The sequence below is a fragment of the Haliotis asinina genome, chromosome 7 (genome assembly GCF_037392515.1).
Source record: "Haliotis asinina isolate JCU_RB_2024 chromosome 7, JCU_Hal_asi_v2, whole genome shotgun sequence".
NCBI lineage: Eukaryota > Metazoa > Mollusca > Gastropoda > Lepetellida > Haliotidae > Haliotis > Haliotis asinina.
In genome coordinates this window covers 60,439,530-60,455,779 of record NC_090286.1, presented here as the reverse complement: position 1 = coordinate 60,455,779, position 16,250 = coordinate 60,439,530, and the positions used below count along the sequence as shown (strand labels likewise).

At 39.8% G+C, this 16,250-nt stretch overlaps 1 protein-coding gene across 1 annotated transcript; it reads left to right on the top strand.

The window, feature by feature from the left end:
- The first annotated feature begins 656 nt into the window (after positions 1 to 656).
- LOC137292112 (sodium-coupled monocarboxylate transporter 1-like) lies at positions 657 to 11,408 on the top strand. Its single transcript, XM_067823654.1, has 17 exons — positions 657 to 1,031; positions 1,343 to 1,411; positions 1,718 to 1,769; positions 2,160 to 2,227; positions 2,535 to 2,615; positions 3,929 to 3,999; positions 4,142 to 4,279; positions 5,554 to 5,689; positions 6,195 to 6,283; positions 6,599 to 6,711; positions 6,823 to 6,896; positions 7,233 to 7,319; positions 7,978 to 8,174; positions 9,155 to 9,160; positions 9,375 to 9,475; positions 10,984 to 11,111; positions 11,313 to 11,408. The coding sequence occupies exons 1-17, from the start codon at positions 657 to 659 to the stop codon at positions 11,406 to 11,408; spliced, it is 1,881 nt and encodes a 626-aa protein (XP_067679755.1).
- The last annotated feature ends 4,842 nt before the right edge of the window (positions 11,409 to 16,250 follow it).

Below are 16,250 nucleotides of genomic sequence, written 5' to 3'. Positions count from 1 at the left end.
CGGCAGTATTGCAGCCATATTGCGACGAGAACAGTTTTGAAAAAAAGGTATCTATGTACATGGTAAAAGCCTGTCGACAAAGATCAGTAAAACAACTAGAATATCACAAAAAGAAATAACATTAGCGTGAAATGTTAAGACTAATATCACTATTCAGACAATACAATATAAAAACAGGCTATAGATCACCAACAGCTAAAGGTAGATATATATACTAGAGGCCATGCCATACCATGTTGGACAGGATATGTTTGAGTGCATATGTTTGAACGTACCGTACACTTAAATGTGGGATTTCGCTTTGAGTAGCGTATGTTTTGAATTTGAGTTGTGCAAAAGAACCATCCCTCATGTGACAAAGTCTGCTTAATGAATGTTAGGCATTGCTTCCATCATGTACACAGGTTTCCGAAATCTCCAACACTTACCTAGAACGGGAATAAACCATTTTCTTAATCAAGCTGCATTTCCAATAGGAAACTGAATAAGCAACAGTTTATTATCATAGATACGTTTGAAGTGTCGTTAAATAATAAATTTTAAATAATATTATATTTTAAAAGTTCTAAAGTCACATGTCAGCTCCAACCCGTTATTTCCCAGATGCTGTGGACCTAACAGTCAGTTGTTCAACGTATTGCAGTTGAAATATCGATATGTATTCACAAATGAAATCCCATGAAAAGGTTTCAATTGCAGTTATGACATTCGGACCATGGGACTACGTGGTGTTCGGGCTGATGCTTGCTGGGTCCACCATCATTGGGATTTACTACGCCGTGAAAGCTCGCAAAGGGCGCAGTACAAACGAATATCTTGTCGCAAGCAATTCCATGACATTCCTTCCCTTGGCGTTGTCCTTAATAGCGACATCACAGTCGTCTGTGATGATGTTAGGATCGCCAGCCGAGTCGTATGCCTTTGGAATCGAACTTATCCTCGGTGAGATTGGAAGTGCAGTTGGAACTATCACTGAAGTCATTGTGACTTTGACTTTCCTCAAGAGACTGAATCTGTCAACACCATTTGAGGTAAGGCTTTAAGTGCCCTATTGTGGAAAGATTAAATACTCATGTTTCATCAGTTATACATTCCCAAAATATGCACGGGACCAACCAGAACTTGTTTAGTGTTTCATGATACCTATATAATCCCGTTAAGAAAAATATATTGCTTCCTCTGCAGTTCTCAGAAAGACGGTTTCAATTAGGCCAGAAATAATGAATTTCAGATATATTATTCATTCCTGTGTCCTAGGCATAGAACCAATTAGAACGTTGTTATTTCGATATATTCCTTCACGAAATCAAGGAAAATATTCTGGCCATTGCTTCTTTAACAGTACTTCGAAAGACGATTTCGTTCGAGGCGCCTCAGACTGATAACTCATGCTGTGACCTGGCTACATCATGTAATGTATATATCTATTCTGATACGGAAACTGAATTTGATACTTTGAGTGCAATGAGCACCCTATAATGATATAATGATGTCCTCCTCTTTATGTTAAACTATATATATTTCATATTTCTCGTAATTTACATGTATTAAAGTATTATGTGCCCAACACATTTAGCACCGCCTTTTAAAAATAAGCTGTACCCTATAACAATCACGTTGTTGATTCAAGGTATAAGCTGTACCCTATACCAGTCGAGTTGACAGCGAAGAATACGACCACAGATGTCTCTTTTCACACATTCCTTTCTTAACACAGTTGCAGTACATGAGTGTTGTCATATACGGTCAGGCCATCGCTATAGAACAAGGTACGTAACGTAACGGTGCTCGACTAAAACAAGAAACATACAGTCCAGGTCCTGCTCTTCATCTTTATGAAATCAATACGAAATAATTGTGAGACTGGTGTTGATTGTTCTGTCTTCACCTGGGGGAAGTAGCTGCTACTTTGAATGTTCAGAGGTTTCTCTAGCACACGGCACAATGCGTCATATCTCTTACCTCAGATGATACAAGGAAGCCACACGGATTAACCTCTATGTAAATAAATGCAATTTATTAATGTTACATATAAATCGAAAATAAATGTGAACTATATTTAAGAAAAGAAAATTCTAAAACTTTACATTTTGCAATTGTATAATCAATGTGGTATAACATTCATGTCATAAAAGAAAATCCCTTTTTTTCAATGTCAGTGACTGGGTTGTCCATGTTTGCTGCAATGACGGTGACCACGTCAATTACTGTCATCTACACATCCATTGTAAGTGTGACAAGATATTATACGCACCTCTGTAAATGAGCGTTGGGATATTCGTTTATAACTACAAGTTACCATTTCAATGACCTTTGATATACACAGATCCTAAATCCAAAATGAATGACTGACTCACAGCTGGTCATCATACCCTGACAAGCCCTGTCCTTTCTTTGCTCAAACTTTTTAACTTTTGTTTACCATGTGATATATTGCGTACTTGCGACTAAGGTTTTGTAATTTTTCAATTTTCAAATAATTTCATGATTGTAAATGGCTGGACCGTTCCTCACAGCTTGATCTGTCCTTCCAGGGCGGGCTGAAAGCTGTCATTTGGACTGACGTGATGCAACTCACGCTCATGGTGGCAGGGATGCTGACGGTTATTATAAAGGTGTCCTAATGTTTATATTTTGTTTCGGGGTCTTTGGGAAATGGTGTTACTTTATTTCAGGAGCAAAGAGATTGTGAATATCGTTGAAATTACAGAGAGACCATGTAAGACACTAAACATAAACGTGTGCACCACACAAAGTATACAGCGTGTTTGACCAAATTTGAAAAGAAACCAATTTATAGCATATATTAAAAACACCTGTTAAATATCAATAGAGTAAGACGTTGCCATTCCTGTAGGCAACATTGTTCCAGTTGACGGGTGATGCTGAGAGTCTTATGATGTGTCGATCCAGATATCTCCATAGGAACATGCTGGCCACGGCAAAACAAGGAAGTTACCCTTATTGCTCAAAGTTGCTTGTCAGTCTTGGTGTATGAGGTCATGCCTTATCGTTATGGTAGACAATGCACGTGGACCTTACTGCATAAATGAAACAAGGGTCGCAAAAAATGTATATTCAAGCATTCAGTTGCCGTGAAAAATCACAGGTTTTGAGATGGCGGCCGTCATTACTGTGCAGGCAAAACCTACACTCGTCGGTGAACATCACACGTCGTCAATCACGCATCTGTCAACGTTGAACTCGCCTGGCCCATGTCAATTGACGACGTCTGCTATTGAGAGTCAGATGCACTCCACTTGCTCAAGTACCATGTTCTGTTAGTCGCCGGTACACTGTATGTCGTAATAAAACGATCTGTCAGATGTATTGTCCACATGTACCGATCATCATCGGGCGTTGTCACGCTTGTCCTGTCCGACGTATTGTCTCCTTGTCTTATTCGTTGCATTTATTCAGTCTGATGACAACTGCTCGGGTGCAGTCGAAGGTTCTGACAATAACGGTGTGGTTGGCTCCATGTTGGTCCATTCTATTTGGATTTGCCGCAAACGTGGCATATGTTTGCATTCCATTTACTACTTTGTTGCTCCTTCGTAGCGTAGACTGTTTTATACCATCATTGCATTATGCATTTCGTGTTACATCAGAAAAGGCGTTTTTCGTCAACTTCTTTCGCCCTTTGTTCCCGAAATTGTCATAATATTGCCAATCAAATTAATGATTCACGGGGAGCGTGACAAATTAAAACCAATTTTGCGGTTTGCTAATCGATCTAATATGAGAATATATACTGAAAACAACCAATATTAATACTGTGACCAAGCGAAAACTATTGACATTCGCTGATGTCATGGGTCTACATACCAGAACTGACTTGTTTAAAATATTGTTGAAAATATTTCTGAAGAAATAGATGGCGCGTGGATTCTTGAGTGTTATCTCGATTCTTTACTCTCATCTGCAGGGTACACTGGACGCAGGCGGGATTGCGGAAGTTTGGGGCCGAGCATCAGACACTGGGAGGTTGACCTTCAGGTGACATTTAGTGTTATACGTTAGACATCTTTACAGATGAGTAGTTAAACTGTATGTTTTCGTCTGACCCATCAGTTTACAATCTTTGAAACAGTATGAAATAAACAGTGAACTATATGTTAATTTTTGTTTGACAACGAAGCCTTGACCATGACCCGACAGTGCGCCATACGGTGTGGAATCTCTTCTTCGGTCGAATATTGGCGGGGTTTGGTTATCTGTATATGCCGTCTTCGCTCCAGCGTATCTCGTCAGCCATGTCACTCGGGGAAACCAGGAGGTGGGTACAGGTAGCACTGAACCATTCATCTGTACTTGAGGAAAAAGGGTTTACTCGTATGTACCTTAGTCTTTTTTCATCCTGGAAGCTCAGTAACTGTAACTAAACCACAAAGAAAGGTTATGTGCATTGTTCTGGTAAATGTTTTATTGGCTTAACTGATTAACGGACATAGGACAATTAGTTCTGTTTAAAAGCAATACAATTGTACTAGCTCTAGTTGTACACACACGTCAGTTTTTATAGCTCTAGTTGTACACACACACCAGTAGATATAACTCTAGTTATACACACACGTCAGTGGATATAGTTCTAGTTGAACACCCACGTCAGTTTTTATAGCTCTAATTGTACATACACGCCAGTAGATATGGCTCAAGTTGAACACACACGCCAGTAGATATACTTCTAGTTGTACACACACGTTAGTGGATATAGTTCTAGTTGAACACCCACGTCAGTTTTTATAGCTCTAGTTGTACACACACGTTCGTTTTTATAGCTCTAGTTATACACACACGTCAGTAGGTGTTAGCTCCAGTTGTACACAGACGTCAGTTTTTATAGCTCTAGTTGTACACACACGTCAGTGGATATACTTCTAGTTGTACACACACGTCAGTGGATATAGTTCTACTTGTACACACACGTCAGTTTTTATAGCTCTAGTTGTACACACACGTCAGTGGATATAGCTCTAGTTATACAAACACGTCAGTAGGTGTTAGCTCCACTTGTACACAGACGTCAGTTTTTATAGCTCTAATTGTAGACACCCATCAGTGGATATAGTACTAATTGTACACACACATCAGTAGATGTAGCTCTAGTTGTACACACATGTCTGTGAATATATCTCTATTTGTACCCAGATATCAATGGATAAAGCTCCGGTTGTATATGAACATAACCGGATATAACACTAGTTGTACACAGTTGTCTGTGAATATAGCCGTAGTTGTTTACAGATGTCAGTGGATATGCCACTTGGTGTACATAAACATAACCGGATGTAGCTCTGGATGTACACGGATGTCAGTGGAAAAAAGTACTCTACATGAATATAACCGGACATAGCTAGGTGTACGCGGATATACTTCAAGTTGTACACACACGTCAGAGGATAAAGCCCTAGTTGTACAAGGACGTCAGTGGATAAAGCTCCAGTTGTGCACAGATGTCAGATTTTACCACAGGCAATACACAGAGGTTATTATATATATCAGTAGATACAACAATTGTTACAGAATTTAAAGTAACGTTTTAACATTCAGGGCACTTCTTGTCACTATTCCTGCCTTTCCTATCCTCCTGCTGATTGGCCTCTCACAGGGGATTGTTGCATACGGGTACTATTCTCATATACGGTGTGACGTGGTGGCGTCAAAGCAAGTCAACTCTCTCAATCAGGTATGTCTTCATTCAACTTACGTTCCCTTTTTGAGAGAACATTTAATTACCTGGTGATATGTATCATGATTTCGTTTGGCACTGACTATAAAGTTATCTGTAAATCAGAGGTTAAAAAATTCCAACGCCCGGGATATGTCAGTTTTCCTTTCGGGCAATCAAATAATTGTATCTTACTTGTCCGTGAGCTACTGGATAATTTCTGCCAGTGGTGTCAAACTGCAAATAAACTTGGATTTCATTTCATATCCTCTCAAAATGTAGGGCCTGAATTTCACAATATGACAGAGTTATCTTTCTTTACTACTTATCACTTCTCAAAAACCAGTCCACTAAAAAATAACATCAAGTACCATGGTGATTTATGCTTTCATAATTATTATGAATATGTCATAAAAATCAGGGCAAGTCGAAACTTAGGACAAGTTACTTTCTTCATGTCACATGCCCTTTGGCAAGTGGCTTTTTAAAAACAAAATTGAACTTCTGCTGTAAATTGTTGCAGGTTCTGCCCTTTTTCATCATGGACCTGTTCCACAATATACAAGGAATGTCAGGATTTTTCCTAGCAGCCCTTTCCAGTGCTTCACTCAGGTAAATACATCCGTTTATTAGGCATTAGTCATCTCACATTCAACTGTTTCATTCGCAAAACAAAGAAATGACACACACAGTAGGGAACTAACGTAACTCCGATGACGAAGGTTGGATTGCTCAAATTCGTCCAGTATGTATAAATCCTGTTGTGCCTGATTGTTCCATGAAACCTTATTAATCACACCCTTACTCAAACACTTAAATGTGTATGAACGTCCTGTTTCCGTGGTATTCAAAACTTCGTGTCCAGTTTCAACGTGCTTCATGTTCAAGTGTTGCATACAGATTGTTTAGGGCTCGTTGTTGTTGCAGCACCATATCGTCCTGTCTGTCAGCTGTTGCCCACATAACGTGGTATGACATCGTCAAACCCCGCAGGCCAACTATATCAGAGTTCAAAGGTGTACTAGTCGCCAAAGTAACAGGTAATATTGTCCTCTGTCGATTTCAAAATTGAAACCATAGAGTATTTAAATGTGCGACCAAATAAAGTCTATGACACAAAATAACCTTTTTAATATATATTTCATACCCAGTGGTGATAGCCGGTGTCCTCAGTTGTGCACTGGCCGTTATCGTGTCTTCAGCTGGATCAAAATCCCTGCACCAGGTTGGTACACTGTCCACATTAATCCACCTCAGTAAAGAATGGTTTCTTAGTCCTCATGACAAATCACTAGAACAGATTCTATTTATTCCTGAGGTCTACAACCATTACCAACGGTTTAACTGACCACATCATCTAAACTGAGATATAGTCTTGGGACAGACATGCAGCAATTGGGTTCGATTCCCTATGTGCGCAAAATGGGAAGGAAAATGTTTCCCTTGATACCGTTTGCGCTCCACACTTCAAGACTTCAATATCAAAGAGGTTAGTTTCTTTCTCATGTCATCCAAGGGTGCCAGTTGGGTAATTTGGTTCACGTACATATTCATGTTTCAGATCATGTACACACTACTGTCCACCGCTAAAAGTCCTTTGAATGCATTGTTTTACCTTGGAGCTCTGTTTCCATTTGCCAATGCCAAGGTAAAAACAAACTTCTTGGGGTTCATAAATCCCAAAATTTTCAATGTCAGTTTAACTTTCCAGGATTTTTAAACATCGTATTTTTGTTATATCTATTTTTGGTAACACTTCTTACAATAGTCAGCAGCTGAAGCGATGGTGTAAATCCAACTAGGGTCCATGCGGGTACTTCCTTACCTTACAGGTGATCTTCCTTCAGTAGTCTGTTTTTATATTGTCTTGTCTCAACATTACTTTTAGTTTTAACCTTCCACGCTAATTGTACTTGTAACTGTGCGTTTCTGTTTGTTTTACTGTGTTTTGACGACAGGTTTATATAATATCCACATGTTCCATTTCAATGTCAAATATCTATTCGTCATGATATAGCTGAAATATTGCCGATAAATATTAACTCACTCATATATAAAGGTAAAATAAATAGTCAGAGTACCGTTCAGGGTGTCGATTCCTGGTTGCGTCATACCAAAAGACGTCAATCGTTCCAGACACAGATACGCACACATACACAAGCTCACACACGCACGCACAAAACGCAAATATATGAGTAAAACGATAGTAATGTCACGTCCTATTTCGACTGTTATGGGGGTTTCCTAAGTCACAAGTTATGGCACAAAGTATAACTTCGTCACAAGAATGTTCCTTGAATGGACAGGGTGCCATCACAGGTCTTCTGGCGGGGGTCAGCTTCATGCTGTGGTTGTCCTTAGGGTCCATGTTCTCCTCTGCTGGGTCAGCCAGCAAGTACCTTGCTCCAGCCCCTACAGACAACTGCCCAGGCTTCAACGTGACAACTTCATCCTTCGTCAATAGCACCATTGTCCCGAAACAGGAAGAGGTCGACAGGAACGGGTACATTGTAATGTTGTAACATGTTGGGATCACCGTCTCTGATGAGAGTTCATTATCGCCCCGTTGTGTATTTCAGTTGAAGAATCCTTCTTGTTTTGTGACATTTAGTCACCTTCGAGATAAATATGGTACATTGTTGTTATATACATACTCGGTAATTCAGGAACTGTTTTCTCTTGAACAAGTGAAAATACTATAAAATAATATGTACGCCTGAGGTGTGTCAAGAGACTCTTCTTCTTTATCAGCAACCACGCTTTGCTACCATTTGATGATTCTCATTAGCATCTTTATTCTTCTTCTTATACATGACACCATTCTACCTCTGTCAACATTCTTACATGCCCGCTCGCCTCCTTTCACACACGAGAGTTTCATCACGTGCTTTACCCAGTAGTACCACTTCCGTGCGCAGACAGCAGACGCTACATTATCGTAACACCCTCCTGTGTTCAAGACACAGGTGCACCTTGTTCTCATGCTCTTCATCAAGGTCATGAAGAAACTTGCGAAATCGCATTCCATGCCTCTGCTAGAGCTCGGTGGAGTCCTGAGAGATCCACTGGTGTTGTGATGTCTGTGTATAGCTATGCTTGCTTATGTCCTCACATTGTTTAGATATAAGTGTTCTGTCTGCAGATTCGCTTTGTTAAGGAATCTGTTGCGTAACGCAGTAATAATCATGTGCCTACCATTTGGAACTGTTGCTACTCTGGGGTGACATGGTCGTCGTGAATATTTCAAGGACCCATTGGCTTGAAATCTCTGCCATAGTCTACATATAGTATTCTGACTCTGACTCACATTAAAACGGACAGCAACCTGCTGTTTGACAAAATTCCAAAATACTGACCCCTTTCAGCAAGTGTCAATAAAACGTCTTAATTTTAGCCGTAATTTCAAACAGGTACCGGAACAGTGTATTTGCTTCCACTTTTCATAGAAAAAGCGACGTGGACGTCCAAATCATTGACATTAAGTAGTAGGTGGACCTCAATACTGACAGTTTGAATAAAAATAATTATTAATTATTCATAATTATTAATGATGACATTTCCATATGATGTGTTTTATAAAGTTATTCTACAAACATAAACGAAGATTTTTGACAGTGTTACCAATATCTTGACCTTTATTAGTGGCGCCGAGTACATATTTAGATTCGTGTTGCCGTGTTGTAATATAAACATATGGCTTCAGATCTGGCCTGGATACCATGTACAGCCTTTCCTACACGTTGTTCACGTCGATAGCTATTGCGACAGTCCTCCTGGTCGGGTCGGTTACCAGTCTCCTGACAGGTTGGTCCTGCGTCCTGCACCCTTCAGACGTCGTTTAATATATATTGATTTAGGAATTTTGAAATTCATATTTGTTCTATAATGTATTTATTATTGTGCGTTACATTGATACAGGGTATTGGTGCCGTTTAGGTTTTGTTTCTTTTGTAGTTTAAAAAGTATGGTGATCTTTGTTAAGTTCTGTTGGTTAGATTGGATAGGGTTTGCTTTATTTCAGTTTGGGGTGATTTTCTGCGTGGTTGTGAAGGTGGTTAAATTTGTATTTCTTCTCATTGATTAGGGAAAACTTTACACCTGCTACTTTCGCGATTGCAACATTAACAGATCTTTATTAAATGAAACACATTATAGAATAAATATAACACGAATCTAGTTCTTTTCTATTTCTTATTCTTTTACACTTTTGATTCTAATCGTGAATTCTAAATGCCTCGAACAATCAGTGATACTTGTATAAACAATTCTGTGAAAATCGCCGTTAGGGACAAAGCCTAGGATTCTTCGAATATTAAAATATACAACATTGGTACTTTTACTGATGACACGTGCGTCAAATGTCATATTTATCGTTTTACAAAAATACCTGACACGTTAACGTCAGTGCCTGTCCATTGGGGGATCGATTTGCCGATTGATTGAGGTGACATTTTTCACTGATAAACATGATGATTCTTTCGATAAACATCCACAACCCGCTCCGAGCTACTATTTGCTTCCATTGTTATCGAATTCACTCATAACAATCAGAAGCAAAACACACTCGTTGAAACAGTATACAGCGGAGTACGTTTGCAAGGGTTCGGGAGTGTATATGGTGACACACGTTCTTCTAGTCAATCGGAAATATAAAGGAACGGTTATCCTACACACACTCATTGCGTTTTAAGATATTCCTCTGATGCATGGTAATGCGAAGTTCATGTCTCCATAACATGCAGGATGTAATCAACTCACATTTCATATTGACAATTCAGTAACTTTCCAATTTCTGGTTCGGGAACACAAGAAGGCTGCACCTCGCCATAGAAGAGTAGTCCCCGATTAATAGTGAACGTAACTAATGTCAAACTCAAACACGCGGGTTGCACTTTACTGAATATGTTTGGCTTCGGCAGATGGGATAACATTGAACGCTAACTGGCACACAAGCAGAGATTCACAATGTGCAGAGATATCCAAAACAATCTTCCGATGACGACAAACACCAAACAATAACGATCACACACTCAAATATTTCCAGCTTGCAAAATTTAAAATCATCCACATTTACATCTTGACACCATCGTTTTTGAGTGTCTATGATCTTATCTATTTGCATTATCAAAACTGCCTTGGCGCGAAGACGTGCCAGAAACATTTAGGTGTAGGGTCACCTTGGGGATGAGTAGTGTTTAGGAAGCCATGTGACGTCACTCATTCACTCGTTTTCGCTTGTTAAATACCGAATACGTTTTGAAACAACGCGTTGTAATCTCAATTTACTACAAAGCCTACACAACTTATTGCAGGGGGCAACCAGACGCCAGCTGACAACGACTGTCTTATCCACCTGAAGGACATCCAGTGCTGGTGTGTTCCGGACACAATGAGAACCATGCGCAAACCTTCTACCACATGTTCAGGGAATTACGAACTGGTAGGTGTTCTACTATAACGGAAATATTGACTTTAAAGGGTGTATTTAGGAGGACAGACGTCGTAAGTTGGCCATCCTGCCCAACAATGGGACACATTTGCACTGAGAATGCTCGAGCACAAGCTGTATGTAAATACTATGCTCATGGAGCAGGTTCTACTTCAAGTTGGTTGAGGAAGATGCATGCGTCTGTACTTTCAGAGCCCAGTCAGACAGGATGACCCCGTGGATGGTGAAGATGCTACACGTCCCATCAGTTACAATGAAGCTGTACTTGCAGGGTCCAGTATTTTATAACCACTGGACTAATCACCTGCCAATAATACAAGGGCCTTCGAGTTATGTGTATAAATGTGTAAAACACAGTTAATCATTACAGGTATTTGAAAGTGTTTCTCTAAGCCTGGTTTTAATAGCTTGAAATAGTCATTTATAAGATACATGCATCATCACATTCCTGGAAGGTGGCTTTATCAGAATTCTGTTCGTTTTTTCCAACTAGTCGGTGCCTGAATGTAGGCGTTAATGCTAGCAACAGTATATGGAGCAACACCGCCCATGCATGGACATGGGATACTCGCGGTGAGTATGTATATGAATTACTTCTCTAAAGTCAAAATGATGACAGCATGCCTCTGGAAACCAAAAACGATCGCTTTGTACCAAACTGAGTGCAACAGGACGAAAGACCAGATGATAGAACTATGATATTGTTGGGAGCCGCATCTTACACAAGGACAAGGGATTTGATGGTGGTTCAGGAATTTTAGCTTACAGCTGCAGGTTATAACACGGCACCGTGGTGCATCATCCTTAGACACATTCATTCATAGATGGAATACTAAACAGTTGGTACATGTATAGTATCTCCCTTATATATTGAAGGTTCTTGGTGCTCCATACGTAAATGCCAGAAATGCGCGTCGCTACAGCAATATGATTTCAGGGATACACAGTTGAGATAGTAAAATTCTATTTCTGTATTAAAGCGTTAGCATTTCGTGGACATTCATCGAGGCAAAGAGACTATTTAACATGTCACCAAGATACAATTTAACAGATTATGGTATTATGGTATGCGTTTATCCACAATAGCCTTTTGTCTGTTGAAAAAGATACATGTACAATATAACACGTGTGGTATGCTTTTGTTCCCCACAATCCTTTGTCTGTTAAAACAAGATACAAACAAAATGAGTTTACTTCACTGATCTAAGGATCGAGTTCTAGCAGTATCATTCACTGTCGTTCACTGTTAGGTGCCTGTTTGAAATGGCAGCTTAAAAATGAAGCGTTTTGACACTTCCTTTCTGGAATCTGGTCAAATTCAGTTGCCCGCTTTGATGCGAGAACGGAGTACTATTGATAGAAGGTGGCAGAGATTTGAAGCCAGTCAGGCAATCCCTTTTGCAGTATGGCATAGAGCGGATGGAGTGACCAGCTCGGCATGTATATACATGCCACCCAGCACCAGCGCATCTCCTAGGACTCTGTAGGGCGCTAGTAGAGGAACGGATTGCAAATTTGCAAGGTTTCTTTATGAACTTTGTGAATTTACTGGGGTCTTAGAGTACCGTACACTGTTTCGGAACACTGTGTGACGAATTTATTACCCTTACGGTCTTTAAATAAAGCTTATCTTTAAACAACAGCATTCAACCTTCGGCAGAATGAGACGCAAAAGGTTTCGCCATGTTATTTCCTGAAACGTCTTGAAGGGAGTGGCTTAGTTTATGCAGGGATAATCTACAACTGGAATAGGTCACTCGCTTGCTTTCTTTAACATTTGTACGAATTAGCGTACTTCAGCGCACCTTCAGCGCAACTTCAGCTGTGTTTAACCAGGGATAATTAGTAGATAGTCTCCATGGTTTACGATAAAAATGATCGAATTTGAGGTTTTGTTAAACGACAAGTGAAAAACAGAAAATTTTCTTTTTTGAATATATTTTTTAAACAAACAAATAAGAAATATAGCAATTATATTATATATTTTTCTGTTTATACTGATAATTGCGTACGTCAAATTTTAAACAAGCGATCAGCTGTTTAGCAGCCACATTCCATCTAAGGTCAAGGTCATTCGTACAACCCGTGTAGTGTGTTTGGACGGGGTGTACGGGTTGTACACCCAGGCAAATCCGGCTACATTGTTTTGTATGCTTTGGCTATTAACCAATCAGAATTCGACAAATGTATCTTAAGGGTTACATACATGCGTGCATGCATGCATCCATCCGTCCGTGCGTGCGTCCATACATACACACACACACAGAGAGAGAGAGAGAAAGAGAGAGAGCCGTGAAGAACCACCTCCTCGTGGTAAGTGCTGGGTAACGCTAAGTGCTATTCTCCCGTGTGGAATGTGTCCACAGCACCCGATTGCTGGTCGTAAGAGGCGACCAAATTGGGCAACCTGTTTGCCGTGGGTTGCGCCCGTGTCGGTGGAGGACAGTAGTCTGGTGGTTGATGGCAGCAGGAGACTGAATCATTTTGCTGCTTTTGCTCAACACACCACTTCGGCTCTTACTTCACCTTGACGGGTGGTAGGACTGGCCCAGTTCTATCAATAGGCTGGTCACGTCAAGCCCTAAGCTGCAACTATGAAATGCTCAAAACTTTATGAAACTGATAATTTGATTTTCATGCTTAGCCAAACTGTTCTGTAGTTTCAAATGTATCATGTTATGTATGTTTTTGCCGAGAGTTGTATGCCCAGAAGGTGGTGGCTCATGGATCAATCTGGTGAAACTATTAATCTTTTTATTTTCCTGCCGGAGTATGTCATCCGGGTATCCGTGATGCTGCAAGCTGTAGATCCGCTTGTTTTTAGCATTGACCTCATGATACTCCGTGGTGGGTGGGGAGCTCGGATGATGAACCAATTGAAACCAGCTATGGCTTACGAAACCCCAATAAAAACGCAAAACGTCCACTAGACATTGATGAAGATGATACTAAAAACAGAAGAAAGACCCTATCAACTGACTACTGGCCACGCTTTATAGTGATCGAGACTCATGATAAGAGACCACTAAAGTTGAAAACGTTTGCAGTATCGAAGGCTGTTCAAGGCATTGCAGGTGATGTCAAAAAATGTTAGACGCTCCCGTTCAGGTTCCTTTACAACTTCACCTATTGACAGCCTCTACGTCGAGGCTGATGAACCATCTCTTGACCAATGTCGCATAAAATTAGCCTTACAGTACATCACAAAACTGTATTCCAATGAGTCAAACCCAAACCCCACAGTCAAACTGTGTCTTCAATTCCCTCTATGAGGACTTTTACAACAAGAAGTCTTCTCTTTTTCCGCCTCTTGGAATTAATTAAGAATTAAGCCGTTTATGACTGCTGCCGGCATTGTGCTGGAAAATATAGCTCCTTTCCATTTTCTTTCTTCCAATCCTAGGCAACTGGTTAGACCACAGGTCGATCTGACATTAACTACATTAAAAAAATCAGAAACAAATGACTTACGATATGAGCAAGAATATCACCAATTAAAAAGTAAATATAGCAATTAAAAATCCTTATTTACACATGGGTCCAAGGACCGTGGCGTAGTAGTTTGTGCCACGGTCAGTGGATCCAGAACAGTAACTTCTAGATTACCTGATAGCAGTTCTATTTTTACAGCACAAGCAAACGCTATATTAACAGCTCTTAAATATATTCAAAAACATCCCACACATAAACAAAATATCATCCTCTCTGACTCTCTATCTTGTCTTCAGGCGATTAAAAATGTATCATGTAAACATCAACTTTTAATAGAAATTATTGAATTATGTAATGATCTGGCTACTGGCCAATTCGACATTGTCCTTTGTTGGTTACCCGGCCACGTAGGCATTTCTGGGAACGCAATTGCCGATTTTGCTGCCAAGGCAGCACTCAACAAATCTGTGACACCACTACTTCTTATAAAGCTGCCATTAGAACTTACATCCGTGATCTGATGCAGAAAAAGTGGGACACCCAAGTTGGTATCAATAAATTACATGAAATAAAACCCTATATCGGTTATGCCTACTTGGGTTGTCAGTCCAGATTTGAAGAGGACATCATGCGACGATGTTGTATTGGCCACATCAGATATACCCACAACTACCTATTGAAAGGTGAGGATCCTCCGTTCAGCATCCCTTGTGATGAAATAATCACAGTCAAGCACGTCCTGCTTGACTGTGTTGAATACCCCATCACAAGTGATGCCTATTTTAAATCACGAACTATGAAGGATATTTTTAACAATATAAGTTCTCATTTAAGTTTTGGATTTTTAAAAGAACTGGGTTTGTTGACTGATTTGTAAATAGATAAATATTTTATGATTGGAACTTTAAGTTAATAACTCGGGGTTAGTGGCAGTACCCTCAAGGGAGGTTGAAGTACCGTAAAATTATTGTCCTCCTGCGAGGGTACGTAAGTCCCAAAACATTTGAAGTAAAATTTAATCTTCCACGCTTTTAGATGTGATAGTATTGTGATTTTAATTCGTGGCTAAACTTGCAATAGCTGAGGGGATGGTGTAAATCTAACTAGGGATCATGCAGGTAGCTAAGGTACTGAAAGTCCCCATGGCCCCTAGTATGGTGATCTGCCTTCAGTTGTTGGTTATCAATAGCGAAGTTTTACGTGGTATTGTCTAACATAGTTTTCTGCCTTTAGAAATACATTCTAACTAGTTTTAACTGTTTGAGTGATACTCTAGTTATTTTACAGTCCGTCGATGACTGGTTCTTTAATTACTTGTATTTTTTGTGTGCATCTACCACATTTCTCGTCACCGCTATATGGCTGCAATATTGCAGATGTGAACTCACTCACTCACTCACCTACTCACCCACCAAGTGTAGCCTTGTTAGATGCAAACTTTCACATCCTTAAGTATCGTTTAAAATATGTAATTTGCACTTCCTCTGTTACAATTAGTGGCCCCAATTTCACTTGCGTATAATAAAACATGAGCAATTTTCTTATCAAATATTTCACAGGCTGCAGTGAATGAGATATATCTGTTCTTACGAAATAAATGAAATACAGAAGTCATTGCTTTAGATGCCTGTGCTGCAAGAGTATTACAAGGGTTTGACCAAGAGAGCTTTGAGGAGAATATCAACCCTAAGTACTTAA